The 21174-nt window shown below is 54.5% G+C and overlaps 12 protein-coding genes across 12 annotated transcripts; 7 read left to right on the plus strand and 5 right to left on the minus strand.

The window, feature by feature from the left end:
• Positions 1-37: 37 nt before the first annotated feature.
• L969DRAFT_50831 (uncharacterized protein) lies at positions 38-3651 on the plus strand (the record flags this gene model as incomplete). Its single annotated transcript, XM_014711452.1, has 4 exons — positions 38-165; positions 221-275; positions 336-541; positions 594-3651. The coding sequence occupies 4 exons, from the start codon at positions 38-40 to the stop codon at positions 3649-3651; spliced, it is 3447 nt and encodes a 1148-aa protein (XP_014566938.1).
• Positions 3652-4017: 366 nt separating this feature from the next.
• Positions 4018-5926, plus strand: L969DRAFT_88790 (uncharacterized protein). Its single transcript, XM_014711453.1, has 3 exons — positions 4018-4300; positions 4354-4431; positions 4481-5926. The coding sequence occupies exons 1-3, from the start codon at positions 4073-4075 to the stop codon at positions 5840-5842; spliced, it is 1668 nt and encodes a 555-aa protein (XP_014566939.1). The 5' UTR covers positions 4018-4072; the 3' UTR covers positions 5843-5926.
• Positions 5927-6075: 149 nt separating this feature from the next.
• Positions 6076-6904, plus strand: L969DRAFT_95466 (uncharacterized protein; the record flags this gene model as incomplete). The annotated part of the gene is made up of 8 exons (XM_014711454.1): positions 6076-6114; positions 6170-6240; positions 6290-6345; positions 6399-6523; positions 6582-6637; positions 6689-6721; positions 6769-6836; positions 6891-6904. The coding sequence occupies 8 exons, from the start codon at positions 6076-6078 to the stop codon at positions 6902-6904; spliced, it is 462 nt and encodes a 153-aa protein (XP_014566940.1).
• L969DRAFT_88795 (uncharacterized protein) lies at positions 6797-7912 on the plus strand. Its single transcript, XM_014711455.1, has one exon. It carries the CDS (start codon positions 7122-7124, stop codon positions 7638-7640), a length of 519 nt encoding a protein of 172 aa, XP_014566941.1. The 5' UTR covers positions 6797-7121; the 3' UTR covers positions 7641-7912.
• A 216-nt stretch (positions 7913-8128) lies between these two features.
• L969DRAFT_88796 (uncharacterized protein) lies at positions 8129-10989 on the plus strand. The gene is made up of 6 exons (XM_014711456.1): positions 8129-8266; positions 8317-8614; positions 8662-9214; positions 9272-10063; positions 10122-10292; positions 10344-10989. The coding sequence occupies exons 1-6, from the start codon at positions 8170-8172 to the stop codon at positions 10935-10937; spliced, it is 2505 nt and encodes an 834-aa protein (XP_014566942.1). The 5' UTR covers positions 8129-8169; the 3' UTR covers positions 10938-10989.
• L969DRAFT_88797 (uncharacterized protein) lies at positions 10928-13431 on the minus strand. Its single transcript, XM_014711457.1, has 7 exons — positions 13132-13431; positions 12925-13074; positions 12746-12868; positions 12154-12696; positions 11570-12101; positions 11089-11522; positions 10928-11037 (listed from the first exon to the last, which is right to left on the minus strand). Exons 1-7 carry the CDS (start codon positions 13282-13284, stop codon positions 10990-10992), a joined length of 1983 nt encoding a protein of 660 aa, XP_014566943.1. The 5' UTR covers positions 13285-13431; the 3' UTR covers positions 10928-10989.
• Positions 13432-13686: 255 nt separating this feature from the next.
• Positions 13687-14467, plus strand: L969DRAFT_51149 (uncharacterized protein; the record flags this gene model as incomplete). The annotated part of the gene is made up of 4 exons (XM_014711458.1): positions 13687-13861; positions 13911-14130; positions 14182-14385; positions 14434-14467. The coding sequence occupies 4 exons, from the start codon at positions 13687-13689 to the stop codon at positions 14465-14467; spliced, it is 633 nt and encodes a 210-aa protein (XP_014566944.1).
• L969DRAFT_88801 (uncharacterized protein) lies at positions 14433-16901 on the minus strand. The gene is made up of 5 exons (XM_014711459.1): positions 16798-16901; positions 16577-16741; positions 16450-16516; positions 15157-16401; positions 14433-15101 (listed from the first exon to the last, which is right to left on the minus strand). Exons 2-5 carry the CDS (start codon positions 16617-16619, stop codon positions 14597-14599), a joined length of 1860 nt encoding a protein of 619 aa, XP_014566945.1. The 5' UTR covers positions 16620-16741; positions 16798-16901; the 3' UTR covers positions 14433-14596.
• On the plus strand, positions 16783-17252 carry L969DRAFT_95447 (uncharacterized protein; the record flags this gene model as incomplete). Its single annotated transcript, XM_014711460.1, has 4 exons — positions 16783-16895; positions 16951-17011; positions 17068-17170; positions 17227-17252. The coding sequence occupies 4 exons, from the start codon at positions 16783-16785 to the stop codon at positions 17250-17252; spliced, it is 303 nt and encodes a 100-aa protein (XP_014566946.1).
• Positions 17253-17630: 378 nt separating this feature from the next.
• On the minus strand, positions 17631-19197 carry L969DRAFT_51075 (uncharacterized protein; the record flags this gene model as incomplete). The annotated part of the gene is made up of 7 exons (XM_014711461.1): positions 17631-17838; positions 17880-18334; positions 18501-18592; positions 18645-18725; positions 18775-18831; positions 18884-19041; positions 19100-19197. 7 exons carry the CDS (start codon positions 19195-19197, stop codon positions 17631-17633), a joined length of 1149 nt encoding a protein of 382 aa, XP_014566947.1.
• A 72-nt stretch (positions 19198-19269) lies between these two features.
• Positions 19270-20092, minus strand: L969DRAFT_24845 (uncharacterized protein; the record flags this gene model as incomplete). The annotated part of the gene is made up of 5 exons (XM_014711297.1): positions 19920-20092; positions 19803-19873; positions 19691-19754; positions 19393-19642; positions 19270-19345 (listed from the first exon to the last, which is right to left on the minus strand). Coding segments are annotated over exons 1-5 (576 nt in total), but the record flags the coding sequence as incomplete, so codon positions are not given.
• A 154-nt stretch (positions 20093-20246) lies between these two features.
• Positions 20247-21164, minus strand: L969DRAFT_50832 (uncharacterized protein; the record flags this gene model as incomplete). Its single annotated transcript, XM_014711462.1, has 5 exons — positions 20247-20353; positions 20402-20473; positions 20524-20580; positions 20631-21098; positions 21146-21164. 5 exons carry the CDS (start codon positions 21162-21164, stop codon positions 20247-20249), a joined length of 723 nt encoding a protein of 240 aa, XP_014566948.1.
• Between the last annotated feature and the right edge of the window lie 10 nt (positions 21165-21174).

A 21174-nucleotide genomic window follows, 5' to 3' on the forward strand; every position in this document is an offset into this window, starting at 1 on the left:
TGCTGCGGCAGTGAGCTAGATAGGGCAGCTCGGCACGATGGACTACTTGCCGGCAGACCAGCGACTGCTCCAATCCGGCGCCATCGTCGGCTTTCTCGTTGTCACTTTTACACTCGGCATTGGTCGACTCGTACTGGCTACATTGGTCGCCTGCGCACTTGCTTTGTATGCCTACCGAGAGTTTGTGTCGCCAATATGAGTACTGATCAGATGTGCTCAGATTTCTGTCCACCTTCAACGAAGTGCGCGAGATTGGCGATGCGTTCCTTAACAAGGTCCGCTCATCCTCGTCCAGCCAGCTGCCCCGATCTATTGGACTGAACAAAGAAGCGCAGGGCAAGAGGAAGCTACCCATTCCAGAGCTCACGAAGCCAGTCTCGGAGCAACAAGAAGAGGTCAGCGAGCAGAGCCATCACGAAAAGGCCCAAGCGTCTTTTCTGCTGGACAGTCCTCAAGTCGTGGAGCTCAAGGTACCGCCGAGAGTCAAGAATGTCCTCGCCGACTTGCTCGACCTCGTTATACGAGACTTTGTCGAGATTTGGTGGGTCGCGTCCTTTACGTTCGTGTGCTTGTCTTATTGCGCGCGCGAACAGGTACAATGCTTCGGTGACACTGGGCGATACGCGCTTCCTCAAGCAGACCAAGTCTGCACTCAATACACTTGCAAGTAACGTATCGAGCACCATCGAGCAAAAAGACACCAAAGAGCTCGCTATCTATCTCATGCACTCCACCTCGGCAGTGCTCACACAGCAACTCAAGCGCGAGGATAAAAAGGAGGAGGCTGCCGGCGAAGCACATGCTCGTCTGCAGCGACAAGAGCGCCAGAAGCAGCGAATAGACAAGATCCGTCGATCTTGCGAGGAATTACTCATGACACTTGGCCCGAGATCGATCACACTCTCACCACTCGCTACGCCTCTCATGGTCGAAATACTGACTTTGCAAGTCTGGAAGACCATCCAGGGCCTGGACGACGATTGGATCAATCGAACGCTTATCTCGTACCTCGAGTCTCAGCCGGAAGATCTAGCGAGCAAGGCAGCAGATGCTGCACTCCCACCTATACCTGATCGAGCGCGTCAAAGCACTGAGATCCCCGGCGGGATGCCCCGACAGCGGCATCGAGGCGAATCCGATCTAGACACGCCATTGCCGTCTATAGATGCTGATGATCCTGCCTGGCCGAGCGCCCCTGCACCCCAGGTACCACCGAAGCGTAGTGTCGACGAGACTGCGTTGCCAGACCCATCGCTCGTGCTAGAGGCTCTCCTCATTGGGTCAAAGGAGACAAAGCAGGCCCTTCTGCTCAAGCTACATGCGCTCCTTACCAAGCTGGATCGTAAGCCGGCCGAACGACCCGTGCCGCTCGAATCCACTGCGAGGCAGCTAGATCTCATGCTTTCTCGGCAGGCCGATTCGTTGTCAGAATCGTTCCAGGTCTACCTCGAATCTCTCGCAGCGACATCTGCTAAGCGCGCAGAAGGTCTCATTAGGTTATACACTCAAGTCAGTACTTTCAGACGCGTAGTCGAGACGACCAGTCCCTCTGCCGAGCTTTTACGACAGGATGCACTCTCGATCACCAAGCGTGTGACCGACAGTGCTCTCATTGACACGCATACCCGCTCGGAAGCAAGACAGCTGCTCTGTCAGATCGCTCTCGATATAGATCAGCAGGCTTCGAGCACAGTCCTGCTACCCTTGCAGTCGTACCTCTTTCGAGAGATCGCGTCCCTGTACTTTCAGCCGTTCCTGAGCTATCGGGCGACGTTGCCCACGACTATCTCTGGCCGAGTGCATGCTATGAATCTGCCGAGGCAGTACATGACGGAAGATAGCGATGTCGCCTTCTCGCACACGCCTTCCCAATTGGCAAAGACAGACATGAATCGATCATCTTCGGGCCAAAGCGCTCTTCGTAGCTCTGCCTCGGCAGCATCCAGCTCGCCATCCCTACCGCGGCCGAGCTTTGACGAGCGAGACGGACCCTTTGACAGCGAATCTGATATGACGGAGGGCTTCCATGACGAGCCAGCAGAGGAGCCTCAAAAGATGCTGCGACCATCAAGTGCGCCGACGAGTGTGCCTGCATCGCCGCACGACAATATGCAGAAATTCACTGTCAGCGTGACTGACGTTTCTCCGCCGTCGGCATATTCGAGCACGCGTCAGGTCAAGGTGAAGAAAGACCTCAGCTTCATCATTGCAGTCGAAGCACAAGGATTACCTGGCTTCATCATTCAGCGCTCATTTCCCGAGCTGGAGAAGCTCAACTTGCGACTACAAAAGGCGTTGCCTCAGGCTGGTACCAGAGAGTTCCCACGGGCCATGCTCCCTTCGACCAATATGCAGAGCACCGAAAACCTTTGCATTGCGCTCGAGTCCTATCTCGCCAATCTGCTCAGAGACGACAGATATGCTTCGTCGACGCCTGTCCTAGCCTTTTTCGACAAAGAGCGAGCGGGTGCAAAGTCGAATGTCAATATCTTTGGCGCCGTCAACAGAAGCTTGCTCGATACCAGTCAACTCGCATCGAAGGGACTGACGGATGGAGCAAAGGGCATCACAACCGGTCTCAATTCTGTTGCGTCAGTCTTTACTACACCTTTCAAGATCGCAGGTATACAACCAGCAGCATTTGCTTCCTCCTCGGACGAGCTCAACAGCCAGCAATCAAATTTCGAGAGGAGCATGCCAATTGCTGCTCGCAGCTCTCTGTCGCTCGACAGACGTGCTTCGCCGTCAACCGGTCGTCCATCCATAGACCGCACTGCGTCGTTCGATCGCGCGAGCACGGGCAGGGCGAGCGTCAGTGTCAGCGCGAGTGGCAGCGGCAGCGGTTATGCTGTGCCTGACAATGCCGGCGTCATGAGTCGTGCATCCACCTCATCCGCCCGCAGTAGCCAGCTCGATGTCAGTGAAGTCGAAACAGGAGCTGTCATGTCTTTGCCGCCCACATCGTCATCGCCCTTGATCAAGTCAGATATGCCAGCACTTGGTGTGCCTGCCGGTGATCTCGCGACCAGGCTTTCATTTGACGATTTGCTCGCCAAAGATCGCCTTGACGCCGAGCGAGAACAGGCTACCCGTGCTGCGTCAAAGGCAGCTGCTGCGTCCTCAGCGGTGGCCAAGTCTGCTCAGCGAGCCGGCAAGCTGCCCGTGCTGTCTGCCAGAGATGTCGACGTCGTGATCAATGCCTCTATCCGGGTCCTTGAAGAAGCTTATCAGCTTGCAGACACTGGCACCTGGAACCTGAAACGAGGCATCCTCGCCATCTTGCAGTCTGTGCTCTCCTCGACGTACTCGACCGCGATCGCCAAGTATTTTGTCACAGGTCTCGTCGCTCTCGACGAAGATCTGATCGCGAGCAAGCTCGAAGATCTTCGTGCAATGTTCTGGCCTGGCGGTAAATGGTGGACTCAAAGCAACATAGACCAGATAGTACGGACTGCAGAAGATAAGGAACAAACCCGATTGAAAGCTCGAAAGATCTGGACTACTCAAGCTCCAAACGGTCTCAAGATCGCGCTGGGCGCGTCAGCTACCGCGGAAGCATTCGGAAGGATTCATGACGGTGTCCAGGCCGAGGGCGCGGAGATTTTGGTCTCGACCCTTATCTTAGACCTATTTCGATTCTTGCTTCTATAGGACTTCAGCCGGGGTTGTCTCGATTCACGGCGATCTGGCGCGGCTGCGCATTGTCTGATGCTGTCGTTCAAATGCATCCAGCCGCGGAGCTGCTCTCCGCATCCGTTTTGGCATAGGCTATGGCATGTCTGATAAGTGACTTTTCACGCGCAGAAACCAAAAAATCACTATCGGAACTCAAATCGACTAAGATCTCGATCAGCTGTCGATCATTCGTTCGCGCGATAAGCGAAGACCCAGGGGAGCAGGCCTCAAGATAAAAGGCTGGCCGTCTCACCATAGACCGCTCGCAGGTCATTCGACACTCTCTCGTAAGGTCTGAAGAAGGTAGCGACTCGTTGCTCTCATATGAAGCGCTGCTGACGGCAGTGCGTGCAGCACGACCGAGCGCCGGAGCATCCTGCCGTCCTGATAAGACAAGATGTCGTCCTCCTCGCCCGCCTCGTCCGTCGAGGTCAACGAAAAAGCCCAACAGCAATTGAAGGAGCAAAACACTCACGATGCGATCGACGGCATGGCTGTCTCCGAACAGACCAAGCAAGGCTTGAGGAGCGGCATGCATGGTCCGCCCAAATTCTCTATCAAGCAACTCTTTTCGCCACCGGTCATCAACCCGACGAACTTGAAATCGCAGACCCTTTGTATCTTCGTGAGTCACACGGTGTGCCCTATAGAGATCCGGCTGACGTTAATCGCGTGCAGCATCCTAACCGATACGCGCTAGCGTTCCACTTGTCCTGGCTGGGCTTCTTCGTCGCTTTCCTGTCCTGGTTCGCATTCGTGAGGGCTACCAACCCCCCTGGATGTTCCACGCTGACAAGGACTGTAGCCGCCGCTGATTCCGGAGATTATCCGAACCGACCTCAAGCTAACTGCCATCGACGTTGCCAACAGCAACATTGTCTCGCTGAGCGCAACCCTCGGTGTCCGATGGATCGTAGGACCGTTTGTCGACAGATTTGGACCTCGATACGTCATGGCGTCTCTGCTTATCATTGGCGCCATCCCATCCGGCCTAGCCGGCACTGCGCACAACGCTCACACGCTCTACGTTCTGCGATTCTTCATCGGTATCCTCGGTGGTACCTTTGTTCCTTGCCAAGCCTGGACGACTTGCTTCTTCGACAAGAACGTCGTCGGTACCGCTAATGCGCTCGTCGGAGGTTGGGGTAATGCTGGCGGTGGCGCCACCTTTGCTATCATGGTCGCGCTCTACACGCGTCTGCTCAAGGACACGACGCCCCATGTCGCATGGCGTGCTGCTTTTGCTGCAGTCCCTGTTCCGGTGCTCTTCTTCGTCGCTGCTCTCACGCTCATCTTCGGACCCGACCACCCTGCCGGCAAATGGTCGCAGCGACACACCACGCCTGCATCCGCCATTGCGATGAAGCACGGTCATCAGCCACAGCTTGACCACTCTGAGCGTGCTGTCATCGAGAACAAGATGACGACCGACAAGGAAGCTCAACCCGGCGTCCAAGTCAGACCAGCTGACGCAGAAGAGGAAGCCGAGATGGAGGCAAATGTCAAGTCCGAGGTCGATATCGCGGTCAATGAAAAGCTCACAATGAAGAGCTTTGTTACCATCATCTCCGACCCCTTGACATGGCTACCTGCAGTGTCATACTTGACCTCGTTCGGCGCGGAGCTGTTCGTCGACTCCAATGTCGCAAACATCATCTTTGCCATCTTCAAGACCACCTCGTTCACCAGCATTACAGCAGGTTACTGGACATCGTCATATGGTCTGCTCAACATTATCACTCGTCCTCTTGGCGGTCTAGCGGGCGATCTTATCTATCGCAAGTTCGGCGTTGCCGGCAAAAAGTATCTCATGCTTGGTCTGGGCATGGCGAACGGCCTCGTCTTCATTGGTCTTGGCCAATACTTGAAGCATCATCCTACCATCGCTCGCGGCGCACATCTGCCGACCTTCATGGGCCTATTGCTGCTGAGTGCCATCTTTGACGAGATGGGCAACGGTGCCGCGTTCGCACTCGTACCTCACACTGCTGTACGCAACAACGGTCTCCAATCTGGTCTCGTCGGTGGCATGGGCAATCTCGGCGGCATCTTCTTCAATCTGGTCATTCGGTACCAGACAGAGACGGGCAAGGCGATCTGGATCATCGGCATCGTCGTCCTCATTGCCAACGCGATCCTGTTGCCCATCAAGACGCCAAAATATTAGATCCTTGGTCATCTAGAGTGGAATATATGTCTTGTCGGATTGTACGCTTGGATATTTAATGCATCAGCAAACGTTACACAGAGACAGGCATGAGGTTTGGACTTGGATAGCATTCACATCAGTTCGATACGAGGTCTAGGGCAGTCTGCAAGCTTTCGCCATTTACGACGCGCTTTGCTGCAATTGGGAGGACCGACGGAGCGGCGGAAAGCTCGAGGTGTTGAGGAGCACTCATGTCAAACCGCTTATTCACGAAGCGGCTGACTAAAGAGGTCAGTCAGCCATGAGCATAACAAATGCGAGAGCTTAAGCGACTAAACATCGCAGTTGACCGACTTACGGAATGGCAGTTGTCCTGCCGGCTGCGGACTCATCTCGACCGAGGATCTGCAAGAATGGCAAGCTAGCGAGCTATGCCGTCAACCTGAACTCATGACATGCTCCCAGGATAATATCGATCACAGTGTTTGATTCGATCTACGAGGGCGAACAGTTTGCATTACGTGCGTTGAGCTCTCAATGATAACAATCTCTTCGTCTGAGCCTGGTACAACAGGCTTTCGCTTCTCGTCCGGCTATCCGATAGACTCTCCCGAGGTTGTCTTCCTCACCACTGCGCCTTACAAGAGCCCCGAGCACCCACACATCTACTCAAACGGACACATCTGCGCGAGCATCCTCGTGCGGTCTGAACACCAGCGTCATTCGATGGGCTGACGTTCGTGATTCCGATGCGCAGGGAAATGGCTGGAGTCCAGTATTGAACGTTTCGTCCATATGCCTGACGTTGCAGTCGTCAGTCAACTGCTTGAAAGCGCACTTGTCCCAGCTGAATCGCGCCGACAGGATGCTGGCCTCGTGTAAGAAGAAAGAGAGGCCGTGCGTCCGATGTCCGACATGTGACAGATGAGCTGATGCCGATGCAGACCTGACAACGAGCGATACGTCAAGCGGGCGCCTTTTTCGCCCAAGCAGACACAATTTGTATATCATGGTCAGTTGCCACTCAGACCTATCCGAGCGCTGCTGAGACGATTCATGCTCACAGATGATAGCGTGTGACGCACCGGCCAGGTCATGACGAGCTGACGCAAGTATGCTATGTATGTGACAAAGCGCCGCAGCTGCAAGTTGTACAATGTATCACTTTGCATGATGTCTGACCACGCGGTATTGCCTTGCTTAGCATATGTCCTAAGCTTGCTAGTCGGAGAATTTGAAGGCGGTCTGTGCTCAACTGTTCGACTTACTGTCATCCTCGGTTTCTACGCCTTGTGTAATGTCGTCGACCATATTCCGAATCCTGCGCAGAGTTGCGCTATGCCTGCAGATGGCTTTCTTGGCCTGTCTGCTCGGCGTCGGCATGTCGGCGCACGCCCGTAGCACGGAGAGCTTTCGGAGCACGCGTCAGTCTATCCGAGTACTTCGTAGCCATGTGCTGATCAACAGTGCAGAGGATGCGATTGCGGAACTGATGTTTGCAGCCGCGCTATCGCTCGTGCTCAGTGCATTCATGCTGTACCTTACGCCAGTCAAGGCGGATCTGCTGCTGACCCGCGCGCAGGCTGGCCGGATCAATCAAGTTTGCTCTCGCGACGACGGTATGGTTCGAGTTGCTGCTCCTGAGCGCACAATGGCTCGTCTTGGTCGGGTACGTCCGCAGACAGCGTGCCGAGTCGACTTGATCTGCGAGGGGCAGAGGATCTATCGCATTGTCAATTCGCATGCCTCATCTAGCAATTGCTTGCTCGCTCGACGACGGACACTGCAGCGGTATACAAGCAGTACTAGCACTTAGTTGGCTAGCTTGGACGACCATCTCGCTTCTGCTCCTCTGTGAGATCATCTTGCTCGTGCCGCATCTCTCGGCGAGCGATAGATCGATATTCGATAGGCCACTCGACGACCTGGCGAGTCAGCCAGGCGATCGATACGCTCGCAGAATGCCCGATATGACCAGCGCAGCCCGACTCTCGTCGTCACATCGTGTGTCGGTCAGCTCGGAAAGACCTCTGTGGGTAAGCAATGAAAGTAGGGGGCTTGACTGAGCGAGTGTGCAGGCGAGGCTCGTTAGACAGTGTGGAGGCGCACGATCAACAACTGTCTAGATTGCCGCCTGTGCATGAAGAGACTGTCTGACATTATACATGAGGAACGGCATGCATTTTTTTTGGCGGCCCAGTTCATCGCCCAAATGCGGAGCATAGCAAACACGTCAAACTATTGAGAGGAGCGTGAAAGTCTTGACATGTTGACGTCTTCGAATTTTGCTCGACAGCGCCAGACGGCGATCGCTGTCGAAGCTGCATTGCCTTCAGCGCCACTAGATGGAGCAGCATCATCACCGTGCGTCGTTGACGCAGACTAACAAGGCCTTCAAAGCCAAGCATTCATCAAAGGGATCACTCAGAGATGCTGCCAAAGGTACGTCCTCGTCGCTAGGCTTGCTCGTATCGCGGCTTACCCTTGAGCAGGGCGAACATCACGGCAGGCCGAAAGAGCAGCACAACGACTAGGTGGAGGCAAAACTCAGACCAAGGCAGGCAAAGCAGCTCGGCGCAATCAGGCAAAGCAAGTGCAAGCGAACAAACGAGCGGCGCTGGCTGCTTCTACGCGCGTGCTCAGCGGCTTCAAAGGCGAAGGCAAAGCGCCACGTGTGATTGCCGTGCTGGCTCTGACAGACGACATCGATGGGCCGGCGCTCGTCAGAGATCTGCTCATCGGCGCAGGAGCAAGCGAACCGACTCACAGCGCTTCACTGTGGCATGCTGAGTACGCCAATTCTAGATGACCACCACACGTCTCTGATGGGAAGGCAGGATGACAAAGCCGTCGAACGCAAGTCTACAATTCATCACGCCAAAGCATGGCGACCTGCTCGGTGCGCTCGACGCATGCCAGGCGGCGGATTACGTCGTTCTTGGTCTTTCGGAGGAGCAAGACGTGTCTGCATGGGGCGAGAACGCTCTGCGCTGCCTGGCAAGTGTAGGCATAGCGGAGGGATCAGTGCGCGCCATCGTCAAATCCCTGCCGGAAACAACTGCACAGTCGTCCGGCGTACGCAAGTCTTTGCTCTCATTCACCCAGCATTTCTTTCCTTCAGCTGCAAGGATCTACAGCGCACACGTACCGTCTGAAGCCGCCAACGTTTTGCGGTCTTTCGTGGAAGGCACCCCCAAGGGCCTTGCGTGGCGTGAGAGCCGGGGCAGACTGTTAGCAGAAGACGTGCAGTGGGAAGCGGTAGAGTCGGACGACGTGATGGAAGGCTCATCAAAGGGTACGCTAAAAGTGACTGGAACGATCAGAGGCGCGCCCTTCTCTGCGAACCGCCTTGTACACTTGCAAGGTCATGGCGACTTTCAGCTTCTCAAGGTAGCCAGGCCCGTTGCCCATCGAGTGATCAACTGACACAGCACCGAATGCGCGCAGATCACAGCGGCGCCCAAGGCTGATGCGCGCAGACGAGTCAACGGCGATGGCATGACGCTCGAGAACAACGGCGAAGAAGCGCTATCCGTACTCGAGCCGGACGAGGCAGACGATCTACAGTCTACGAATGTTCCAGACGACGAGGAGCTCTTGCAGCAAGAACAGACATGGCCAACTGAAGACGAGCTTGAGCATGCACCTGAAAGGTTATCGGATGGTCAGATGATGCCCCCGCCAGCGAAGCCGGGCACAACGCCAAAGAGCCTAAAGCGCGTGCCGAAAGGGACGAGCACCTACCAAGCTGCGTGGATCATCGATGAGGACGACGGAGAGTACGAGAACGAAGCGGGAAGTGAGGTAGATAGCGACCGCATGAGCGAGGGATCCGCTCGTGGTGAGGAAGAGACGATCGACTACGAGACGCTCGATACGGAGACAGGCTCGATTCATCCCGACTCGGTATCTGCTACTGCTCCGAGTACAGGCGTCACTTTCAAAGACTTGCCGATGGACATCGAAGACGAGCAATACCGTACTTATCTAGCCGACAGACAGAAGGAGCGCGATCGCGAGGCAAGGACAGACCGCGAGTTCCCTGACGAAGTAGATACGCCAATGGATATACCCGCTCGCGAGAGATTCGCTCGATACCGCGGACTCAAGTCGTTCAGGACTTCGCCTTGGGATCCGTACGAGAACTTGCCGAGGGACTACGCTCGATGTTTCATGTTTCAAGATTACAAACAGATGAGCCGCAAGATCACTGCTCGGGCGATGCAGGACGGAGTCGAGGTACGCAGGAGCACCATCACCAAGCCATGTGTTTGCTAATGTCCGATCTCTCACGCAGCCCGGCACCCGCGTTACGCTCCACATTGCTTCTGTGCCTTCTTATGCAGCCGAGCAAGCTGCTGCGAAGCCTTTCCTCGTCTTTGGCCTACTCCAGCATGAGCACAAGATGTCAGTCCTCAATGTAACGACACAGCGCAACACGGAATACGAGGCGGAGATAAAGTCAAAGGTGACCAGCCTGCCGCGTTCCGTCAAAGCCATACTGACAGGCAGCGATCAGGATGAGCTCATCCTGTTGCTGGGACCGAGACGCTTCTCGATCCGGCCACTCTTCTCGCAGCATACGCAAGGCAATGCGGGCAAAGGATCAACCAATGTGCACAAATTCGAGCGTTTCCTGCGGCATGGCGCCCAATCGACCATCGCGACCGCATACTTACCGCTCACATTCGGTGTCAACATCCCTGCCATCTTGCTCAAGCAAGACGGCGACGAGCTGCAATTAGTCGGCACAGGTTCTCTCCTCTCTGCTGATCCTACTCGCATCATCGCCAAGCGTGTCATCTTGACCGGCCATCCTTACAAGATTCACAAGAAGACGGCCACCATCCGCTACATGTTCTTCAACCAGGCTGATGTCGACTACTTCAAGCCTGTCCAGCTCAAGACGAAAAAGGGCAGGACGGGCTATATCAAAGAATCGCTCGGTACCCATGGCTACATGAAGGCGTCCTTCGACTCGCCATTGCAGGATCAGACGGACACAGTCTGCTTGAGCCTATACAAGCGGTGTTTCCCCAAGTGGTCGACCTTGTGGTCAGCAGAGGAGCAGCAAGCCATCACCGGCGCGGATGATACCATAGAGGTTGATTAGCTTTGTGCGAGAAGACAGCACGCCCAGATGCATAGATACAACTTGATAATGCTCACTTGCCCGCCTTGACCTTTTCCTTGATGATATCGACAATTGAAGGCTACGTCAGGGTGTCAGCGGAGCACGCTAGGATGACAGTAGAAGGACGCACGTCTGCAACTGTGGAGAGATCCCCGAGTTGATCACCTTCGCCATCAGAGATCTTTCTGAGAATTCTGCGCATGATCTTGCCCGAGCGCGTCTTTGGTAGATCAGGTAGCAGCAAGATCTTCTTCGGCGCTGCGAAAGGTCCGATGTTCTGTCTGACCTGAGTCACGAGCTCTTTGGTGATGTCACGATCGCTCGAATCGGAGAATTCTGGCTTGAGTGTGACGAAAGCGTGGATGGCTTGACCAGTCAGCTCATCCGCTACGCCGACGACAGCCGTCTCGGCCACTGCAGGGTGCATGATGAGAGCGCTCTCGATCTCTGCTGTACTCAGTCGGTGACCGGAAACGTTGATGACATCGTCCACTCGTCCTCGGATCCAGAAGTAGCCATCATCGTCACGACCGACACCGTCTCCCGTGAAATAGTATCCGGGATCTGTGTCGGAAATAAGTAGAGATCCTTCCATCGAGAGAAGGACATACAAGGCTTGAGGTAGGTCTCCATGTAGCGCGCATGGTCGCCGTAGACTGTGCGTGCCATCGAGGGCCATGGCTTTTCGATAGCAAGGACACCTTCGACCGTGGTCTCTGTGAGAGGCTTGCCGGTCGTAGGCTCCAAGATGACAGGCTTGATGCCGAAGAAGGGTAACGTGGCCGAACCTGGCTTAGTCTTGATCGCACCGGGCAGAGGCGTGACAATGATTGAGCCGGTTTCTGTCTGCCAGTAGGTATCGACGACGGCGCATTCCTTGCCACCGACGTGCTCGTGGTACCATGACCAAGCTTCGGGATTGATGGGCTCACCGACGGACCCGATGACGCGCAGTGTGCTCAGATCGTGGCCTTTGACGTGAGAGTCGCCAAGTCGGCGGAGAAGACGAATTGCAGTAGGGGCAGTGTAGAACTGAGTGAGCTTGTGTTTCGCAACAGTTTCCCAGTATCGCGACGGAGTAGGATAAACGGGCGTCGATTCGAAGATGAGTGTCGTCGTGCCGAGCATCAGGGGTCCATACACCTGTACATACGTGAGCCTTCGCTCATCATGGCCAAAAGCCACGTGAGCTCACAATGTAAGTATGACCTGTAATCCAGCCGACGTCGGCCATGCACGCGTATCTGTCGTTCTCGTGCACATCGAACACATATTTGACAGTCAGAGCAGCGCCGAGGAGGTAGCCACCGGTCGTGTGCACGACACCTTTGGGCTTGCCAGTCGACCCTGAAGTGTAAAGGATGAAGAGAGGGTCTTCCGAATTGACGACCTCCGGCGAGCAATAAGGCAGCGCTTGGGCTGCTTTTTCGTGCCACCAGTGATCTCTGCCTTCCTTCATGGTGACCTTGCCGCCCGTTCGCTGGAGAACGAGAGTGGAGGTAACAGTGGGGCATTGGTCGAGAGCCTTGTCGACGATAGACTTGGTCGCGATATTCTTGCCGCCTCGCTTGCCTTCGTCGGTGGTAATGACGACCTTGCACTTGCAGTCTTGAATACGGTCGCGAAGAGATTCAGCAGAGAAACCGGCAAAGACGACAGAGTGAACTGCGCCAAGTCGCGCGCAAGCCAAGAAAGCGATGGCTGCTTCAGGCACCATGGGCAAGTAGATTGCGACAGCCTGTATGCCTATCAGCTGCGACCATGCAGATCAAACGCAAGTGACGTACATCTCCCTTTTTGACGCCGAACGATTTGAGGATGTTGGCAACCTTGCAGACTTCACCGAGCAATTGGCGGTAGGTGAGCTCCTTGTGCTCGCCCGGCTCATCCGCTTCCCAGATGATAGCAACCTGCACAGAAACAACGTCAGTGCCAAGCATATGCCAAGCCAAAGCAGAGCGCATACCTTGTCCGGGTTCTTGTACGCCCACCTGTCGACGCAGTTGTAGGAGGCATTCAGCTGGCCCTCTGGAAACCAGGTGACGTCGCCCTGGTTGAGGTCACCGTGTTGGACTGTCTTGTAAGGTGTCTGCCAGTCGATCAACTCCTTCGCCATCTGCTCGTGCTCGCGTGAGCATCTGTGAGTCTGACTGGTGAGCCAGACAAGACCGACCCTGTCCCAGAACTGGTCGGGCTTGTCGATCGACTCTTTGTAAAGCTTCTGGTACTCCTTTGTATCTGCCCATGGCTTAGGTCGACCTCCCTTGCCCAAGTTCCGGCTCGGGATATCATAGGCCTTGACATTCTCTCGGTGTGGTTCAGACATGGTGGAGCACTTGTCGAAGCAGACTGCCCTGCTTCTTATTCGCTTGCGGGAGGGCTATGCACACTCCGCGCTCGCCTCGCTTGATTCCGGGCTAGATCTTCTCCGACTTCTCACACTTGGTCAAGGGTCACGACTCTTTTGTCCGACTGCTTCCGCACGCGTCCAGAATGCGGAGACGAGCAGATGCCCCAAAACGATCGACGGACGAGGTGGCTGAGGATAGGCGCCTCTATATGCTCGCGACTTTACGCGATGGGTGCTCGTGGGCGGCCCCGCTCGGCGTCGCCTGCGAAAAGACTTTCTGTATCCTTATCACAACGAGAGGAGCGCTACTCGTAGCGAGCCCCTGTGTCATCGATGCTATCTCCTCGAGCACTTTCACCGCGCATCAGCCACGGGACCATGTTTGCAAACATCCTGCTCGCAACTTTGACTCTGTGCATTGCCATCGCGGCATCGCCAATCGTCAACACCACTGCTCTGAGTTTGGACGAGCGAGGAGCTCCACTTGGCTACATCTTTGATCTCCATTGGACATCAGCAGGAGTATGCACCATCCCGGCTACCAGGTTTAACAGTGGGTATCGTCATGAAGCACTGCATATCACTCTGATCTATCAAAGCAGTCAGGCGTCTAGGAATACGTACCTGGACATTGACTACAGTGTCCTTCAAGGTGCCTGTCGACAAAAGTCAGACACCGACGTGTGTCCAAGGTCCCTGCAAGGACATCGCATTCCTTTCGGGCGAGGATGCCGCTCATATGCAGCCCATCAACCCCAAATTTTATGCTCTCACCCTCATGGACTATACGGCCGGGTTCACTGGTGGCAAGTTTCCCGGCTGGTCAGTGCTCGGCTTTCGATACGCATCGCCCTCGAGCTGAAGTCTGATCAGCTGCACCATAGATTATGACATCAACTTCTTCCTCAATCCTTACAGTGGTCAAGGGTCTGTGGACCCGGACTTCAATGGTTCATTTGCTGGTCTATGTTATGCTTCTGGAAGGTCGAAGGTCAACGGCGCAGCATGCGATGATGTTCTCGGTCATCCGGCACAGCTCTACACGTATTTCAAGAGCTGCTACCAGACAGGCTTACGGTATGTTATCTATGTTCTTATCTCGGTGAAGCTCATGGATGCGTGCAGTCCTACCATCTCGTCCACGCCATACTACGCATGAGCTAAGACGAAGCTTGCAAGCCGATGGCCTCGGTCTAGCGACATGTCGTGCATTGCTTGCCTGTCGCAGACAAGTACTTTTTTTGTGCTCGATGCATGCGAACATGAGCCGAGGGCTAGACCAGCGTCATCACGTGCGCCTTCCGAACAATCCCCATATACCTCCAGCCTGCTTCTGGACGGGCGCAGTGACAGACGCAACGGGTTCTGTGACCGTTTCTGATGCGCTGTCGACTTCTTGCATCGCAACGTCTTGCGGAGCTGCTGGGGTGAGACTAGGCTGACAGGCATAATTGTAGACGATATCGAGGAACGTCTCGCCCTTTGGCTGCTCGGACTCTATGGTGAGATCGTCCATGCCGGCCAGATTGCTCACTGGCTCTTTGCCGCCCTTTGTAGCAGTGTAGAAGTCACTCGTTACGCTTCGATAATCTTCTTGGATCTCCTTCTCTATCCAGGCAAACGAAGCAGGGTTGTACACCAGCACGCGAGTGGTGAAGCCTGTGGAAGCATGTACAGCCTCTTGTGATGAGCTCGTTTTGGCTTGCCGTGTGAAAATCTCTGCGCGTGAGAGCAGCGATAGCGATTCGGGGTATCGGTCGAGCGCAGCATACGTTTTCGCCATGAAGAGTGCTCTGTCAGAGTCCTTTAGCCTTTTGGTCATTCAGACAAAAAGAAGGGGGCCCTCACTTCTCCGCGCGAGCAAAGTAGATGGCATGTTGCGCATCCGCAGAGAGAGCAAAGTCTTCCTCGATCAGTGCTAATTGCGATAGATGGGTGAGTGATTGCTGTGCGGCATCGATCAACTTGACGATGATCGACAAGCTCTTCAATTGCTTCATCACTTCCTTTCTCGTCCTTTTGCCCGACTTTGAGCTCACCACGCTCGTCTTGGCCAAGCGAGTTCGGGCTAGCTGAGCATCTCTTTCTAGCCGAATGCTGAGTACTTGGTAGACGACAAAATCTCTGACTTTGCGCGAAGAATCGAGTGTGGACTCTAGGCGAGCAGAAGCGCCCATGGCACCCGAAGATCGAGCAAGAGCAGTCTCTTGATCCTCTACGAGCTGTCTTGCAAACTCTTCCGCTGCGCCCCAAGCGGCAAGAGCGCGATCGAATCTTGCCAGGCTGATTTTGCCAGCACGGGTTGCCGTCAAGGCCTCATTACTCTTGAGTGCTTTCGCAAGTGCACGAGAGAGGTCTGGGTCTCTGATAGGCAGACGGTCGTCTCTCCATACGATACTCGCAGGACCGGCCTCTTCGCTCTTCCCTGCCTTGTTCTGCTCTCTCAGTTGCGTTGTGCATCTCGATAGCAGTTGTGCATGACCCGGAGAATGTGTTTCTTTGAGCTCATCAGTGACTTGCACTGGAGAGCCAGCCCGAGAAGCGAGCGCGGTAGCATAGCGTTGCAACGGCTCGACGTCTTCGAGGAATTCCTCTGCCATTGCGCGTGCGTGATCGTCTTGCAGACCATCTGGCGGTCTGGCATCGTCTGAAGCTTGCGAGCCGAGCAGCGTTTCGAAGCACTCTCTCGATAGGGCCAATTGAATGGATGCAGTCTTTGCATCGTTCTGTTCGATTGCAAGTGATCCTTTGAGGAAGGAATGGTACGCCCTTGCCTGCACGCGCGTGATTGGCTCACAAGCTGCTTCGACGAGCGCGACGTAGTGAGCAGCATGCTTGACAGATCGTTTCAAGCGCGATATCGCTCGAGATCTTTGCTTGGCTTTGCCCTTTTCTGTGGTCTTGCTCGAGATGATGGACCAATACCGCGCCCAAGCTCGCTCGGCTTCCCAAAGGACTACCTCGAGCGCTCGCTGATCACGCTGGACGTGTGCATCCGTGATGGACTTGGCTGCAAACTTGCGGCCTTTGGATGTGGCTTGCGTGAGTTGGGTAGCAGAACGCAGATGAGCTATACGGCCCGAAAGATGATGTCTGCACGTGCAGTATCAGCAGAGCACGCGGGAGAGGCGCATGACGGACGAATAGGAGTCGTAGTCGAGGTGCCGTAAGCCGTAGGTCTTTCGTCTGTCGCTCAGCAAGCGCAATACTGCAACATTTCAGATCGCTCAGCCTTACACGATGCAGAGCTGAGGATAGAGACGCTTGCCAGGTACATGGATCGATGTAGCACTGACATCTTCTGCTGCCATGCCGCACTACTCGGCCTGCGACAGAGACAGGCTGAGGCTCCCCAAGGTCTTTGCTGTTGTCGCGCTCTTTCTCGCCAGCGTGGCTCTCTCTGGGGTGAGCTGCTCGTGCGACCTCAAAGATGGTAAGCAAAGTCTAGCATTGAAGGAGGATGACGAGAGGCTGATGAGAGGACTGCAGCTGATCTATTCGGTCTTCAAGACGCTGACCGAGCAAGTCGTCACTGTCGAGCTCAAGAATGACTTGGCCATCCGTGGCACGCTCAAGTCTGTCGACCAGTCTGTACTCGCTTCTCTCTACAGCACCCAGGTTAGCTCACACGAGCCCTGGTAGATTTCTCAACATCAAGCTAGACAACATCTCTGTACTCGATCCAGAACGGCATCCTCACATGGCTCGTCCTCTCCGTCGTTCTACTTGCTCAAAGGACTGATGCCCTCGGACAAGCAGATGACGGTACGCAATTGCTTCGTGCGCGGGAGCGTTATACGGTACGTTCACATACCCAAGAACGCCATCGAGACTCCTCTGCTCGAGGACGCAACACGTAGAGGTCAGTCACGGCGTGCGCGTCAATGTCGGCTTACTGATGTCTTTCTGCCTGTGCAGAGGCGGCCAATAACAGCAAGAGGTAGCACCACCCTGTTCTGGAATGCATTGTACAGCAGATCAATCAGAGGAGAGCGACGAGTCCAATCCAGCTATTGTGTGCTTTGAACAGCACGCTTCGATCATCGATCTGCGAGCCAATGATGGGCTACTGGTCACTCGCGCATTCCGATCGTCTTGAGCAGCACCGAAACATTGCAGTTGCCTGCTTTAGACGACAGTCTGATTGCTCGTGTGCTGACGAGCCCCAGTACAGCTTGTACGTACTCATGACGGCGACTTTACACCGATTCAGATGCCTATCAATTCGCTAAATCCAATCTATACTCGACCTTATGGCGAGCCCAACACTGGAGCGCGACTTGCGCGCCAGTGGAGAGTAGAGAAACAGATGCATCGCGAGACTAGCCAGTACCCAAGAAGTTCTTAGGCTGCCAAATATCCCATTGCACGCCATTGATATTGCACGACATGCCTTGCACGGTCTTGGTCTGGACCTGGAAATTGATCTGATAGTTCGCCATGTAGTAAAACAGGAACTTGTTGGCGTCCTTGAAGCCCAACTCGATGCGGGCGTAGTACTGCGTGCCATCCTTGAAGGCAGTGACTGAGCTATCTGTCAGCGGCGATACAGCGAGGATGGAAGAATGGACTTGCGTTCGATACTCTGGCGTTGGGCGGTGTTGTACTGCAGGAATCCAACGGGAATCACTTCGTTTGCCAAGCCGTACGACGCGCCTTTATCGGGCTCTTGAGGCATGACTTTGTCGACGGATGCAATGCCGAGCCCATTGGCATTGAGCGTAAAGTCAAACACAAAGATGATTTGGTTGTTGTTGACGTTGAGGATACATTCGTTTGTCGCCCGTTTGGCCAACGTCGGCTGGCTTCCGATGACCGATGTACGGACGCACGTTACCAGAGCAAGTATGCCAGCGAAAGATACCTTGCCAAAGCTTCGCATCTTGCTGATGATTCGATTGAGCGCCGATGAAGCAACCAAGCTTCTGTTGTCGCGAAGTGAAATGCGCAACGCGGACAAAATGTCGCAGGAGAGGCATTCGAACGGAAGCAACAGCGACGAGGGGTATTGTTGGGGGATGTAGTCCTACAGGCAACCGATTAGTCAATTTGTTGCTGGTACAACCGCGATGGCCTAAGGCGCCCAACGGTGTCACGTGATAGCAGGCTGGGCTTGCTCCAACAATTTTGCACCAGCTCGCGAATGGGCGTTTCGAGGGATGCTTTATGGGCGTGGCTTATTGCGCTTGTACGTCTGATGGACCGTGATATTGCATGATGTCGTAATCAGCGCCCATATGGCAATCTAGATCGATGGCAGTGGGCAAGTCTTTGTGGATCGTTGCTGTGTTTGGCTTTCAGTCAATGCCGCTTTGTAACCAAAGTGGTTGACTTACGATCACAGGTAGGCAGTGCCGATTCGCCAAAGCAGGTCATGTCGAGGAAATTGAAAGTCTGCCTAAATTGAGCGCTCTCAGCTGCTCGTCGTGGCGTGAGCTGAATTCGGGCGCAGTATGCTGGGCCTACTTTCGAATGGCCTGTAGGCTATTCCCAAGGCCGCCCGGGCGACGCAACAGGCGTCATCTGCACGATTAATCAGTGTCTAGTAGCCTTGCAGCTCGTTGTGAAGACTGACAAGGCGGATTGACACGAAGCTTGATATGCAAAGTGAGGTCGAGCACCTTTTCGCCCCACGCATCATAAGTAGGGTTAGGCTCTTTATGGAAGAGCTCTATGCCCTTTGCGCCTTCGAGAAAGAAGTCGTCTTCACCGGTCTTGGTTACATTGAATTCGCTGTTCCGACCGCCCCCCCTGGTGAGCCGACGTATGATGTGAAAGAGTGGAAAAGCACATTGTACCGTACTTGGAAGTGACTTTGACCTGGACACCTGCCGGCGTATTGCAGTAGCCCTGCGTCTCCCCTGCTAAGCTAGCAAAAGCAAAATTCATCGCGACCAGACACTGACCTTGAGCATTGGCCTGACACGAGTGACAGGCTTCAGGATCGGTGCTGGCCTGTCTGGCTGACTCCAGCGAACCTCGGGCTCGCAATCTTTGAACTGAACGAAGCTAGGAGGTTTATAGTCGAGTCTTTCCGCTGCTATGCGCTCTCAGTGCCTGATGTAGCTTCTCGACCACACGAACGTTCGCAGTATTCGTTCATGTCGCCCTTTGTAAAACAAGACATGGAAGTCGAAGTATCGTCTACTGTGACCCCGTATGCCGGATGGGTTGCGAGCCATATGCTGATGACAGACTGGGTGATGACGCGGCAGCAATCGTGCAAGCCTGGTGGACTTTCGAGCACGCTGAGCGTCTCGACGTTGAGCGTCACTCGTCTTGCGTGTCCGTAGATCTCTGATTGGCGCAAACGCTCAACCCCGGTACTCAACGCCTATGCAGCTTTCAGTTGGCTTGCTCGGAGTAGAATTGCCTATCTGACCGCCCCGACCGAGTACTCAGCTTTGATGCGGCCCGGAACTCGATGACTGATGAAAGTGATCTCGCTGACTGATTGCTTAGGCGGCGACTGCGATGAGATGCGGTCTGCTCACGGAGTCTTGTCTGAATAGAAAATGGCTCTAATGGGTGTCCTTCGGTGGATTTCCATGTAATTGCATGCTCCCTGGGCGAACTGAGTGCTGACACGACCTTGCTGGCCGAGACAATACCTTTGTTGCACCCCGAATTCGATAGACATTGGTTGATGGCTCGTCTTCCCAATCTTCTGCCCCCACGAGCAGGCAGAGCAGTCCGACGAGAAGTATAAAGCGCAAGCGTAGGATCATAGAAGTACGCGATTATTGTAATGAGCTGAAGTAGGGCTCGGGACAGTACGACAGGGGGAAGGCGGCAATGCTGTTTGATGCGAACGCGCGCGAACAAAAACCACAAAAATCTGCCCTTTATGCTCACACAGTCATGACCTAAATGCTGAGCTCAGCTCGATACACAATCAGTCAAATGAGATGCAAGTCAAGCCAGCATAATCTCGATGATCATTCCTCATATGAATCCGGCGTTGGCTCTCTGAGTTGTCTCAGCACGTATTGCGTATCGGTGCGGCAGTCCGTCAGCTTGTTAGGCATGCCATCCAGCTTTGTCGCTGGCGTGGTGTCAGTCTCGACAAATTGAACTCCTCTGATAGACTCACGTTGGCACGTTGACGCCGCTGATTCTCCAAAGCATGTCATCGTGAGCTGGTTCAAGGCCTGTCTGATACGGGCTATAAAGTGCTTCAGTGGTCAACCTCGGAGCATCATGCTCTGCACTGACTCATCTGCGGCCAATAGTATGCCCCCAACTCTGCCAGTGCAACGCAGCAAGCATTGTCTGCGCGGGCTTCAGCTTTCAATGCAGATAGTCGATAGACTGGCACTGACAAGGCGGATCTACTCGTGAATAGACTTGATAGCTGAGCATATACATTTGATCCGCATGTTGGTCAGGGTGACCGATGGGGGTTCGATAGAATGAAGACAAGCCCTCTGAACCAGTCAAGAAAAAGTCGTTCTGAGCGGTCGTAGTCAAATTGAACTCGCTGATGGATAAGGCGGCGGCAGTCAGCTTCGGACAGTCAGCTCCTACCATGAGGAGGCAATTTACATTTGTGCAAATTTGGACGTAACTTGCATGAAGCCACCGTATGGAATTTTGCAAGCTCCCTGTAGTATCGTTGTAATCCGGCTGCAGGCCAATGTCGTCAGAGGGACGGCAGACCTTGAGGTTAGCTCTGACGCGTGTAACAACATCCGAGGCTGGTACGGTGCTGTCTGGCTGCACCCAATCCACTTCAGGTTGACACTCGGTAATTGGGACATAAGCAGGAGGCTTGTAGTCAAGTTGCTTTGCTGCGCCATATTCTCAGCGGAGCTGTGAGAGTTTTCTATCGACAGACGTTTGCATCTGGAGTTCATGTCTTCTTCC

The sequence above is a fragment of the Mixia osmundae genome (assembly GCF_000708205.1).
Source record: "Mixia osmundae IAM 14324 unplaced genomic scaffold scaffold_7, whole genome shotgun sequence".
Classification (NCBI taxonomy): Eukaryota; Fungi; Basidiomycota; class Mixiomycetes; order Mixiales; family Mixiaceae; genus Mixia; species Mixia osmundae.

Excerpts from the sequence above, each read along its gene's own strand:
- L969DRAFT_88790 (XM_014711453.1), top strand. The coding sequence starts at position 4,073 with ATGTCGTCCTCCTCGCCCGCCTCGTCCGTCGAGGTCAACGAAAAAGCC. Across the intron at positions 4,301-4,353 it reads CGCAGACCCTTTGTATCTTC|CATCCTAACCGATACGCGCT; the intron begins GTGAGTCACACG and ends AATCGCGTGCAG. Across the intron at positions 4,432-4,480 it reads TCCTGTCCTGGTTCGCATTC|CCGCCGCTGATTCCGGAGAT; the intron begins GTGAGGGCTACC and ends CAAGGACTGTAG.
- L969DRAFT_88795 (XM_014711455.1), top strand. The coding sequence starts at position 7,122 with ATGTCGTCGACCATATTCCGAATCCTGCGCAGAGTTGCGCTATGCCTG.
- L969DRAFT_88796 (XM_014711456.1), top strand. The coding sequence starts at position 8,170 with ATGGAGCAGCATCATCACCGTGCGTCGTTGACGCAGACTAACAAGGCC. Across the intron at positions 9,215-9,271 it reads GCGACTTTCAGCTTCTCAAG|ATCACAGCGGCGCCCAAGGC; the intron begins GTAGCCAGGCCC and ends GAATGCGCGCAG. Across the intron at positions 10,064-10,121 it reads CGATGCAGGACGGAGTCGAG|CCCGGCACCCGCGTTACGCT; the intron begins GTACGCAGGAGC and ends TCTCTCACGCAG.
- L969DRAFT_88797 (XM_014711457.1), bottom strand. The coding sequence starts at position 13,284 with ATGTCTGAACCACACCGAGAGAATGTCAAGGCCTATGATATCCCGAGC. Across the intron at positions 12,697-12,745 it reads TCGGCGTCAAAAAGGGAGAT|GCTGTCGCAATCTACTTGCC; the intron begins GTACGTCACTTG and ends ATAGGCATACAG. Across the intron at positions 12,102-12,153 it reads TTACAGGTCATACTTACATT|GTGTATGGACCCCTGATGCT; the intron begins GTGAGCTCACGT and ends ACGTATGTACAG.
- L969DRAFT_88801 (XM_014711459.1), bottom strand. The coding sequence starts at position 16,619 with ATGGCAGCAGAAGATGTCAGTGCTACATCGATCCATGTACCTG. Across the intron at positions 16,517-16,576 it reads TACATCGATCCATGTACCTG|TATTGCGCTTGCTGAGCGAC; the intron begins GCAAGCGTCTCT and ends GAAATGTTGCAG. Across the intron at positions 15,102-15,156 it reads TACTTTGCTCGCGCGGAGAA|AGCACTCTTCATGGCGAAAA; the intron begins GTGAGGGCCCCC and ends GGACTCTGACAG.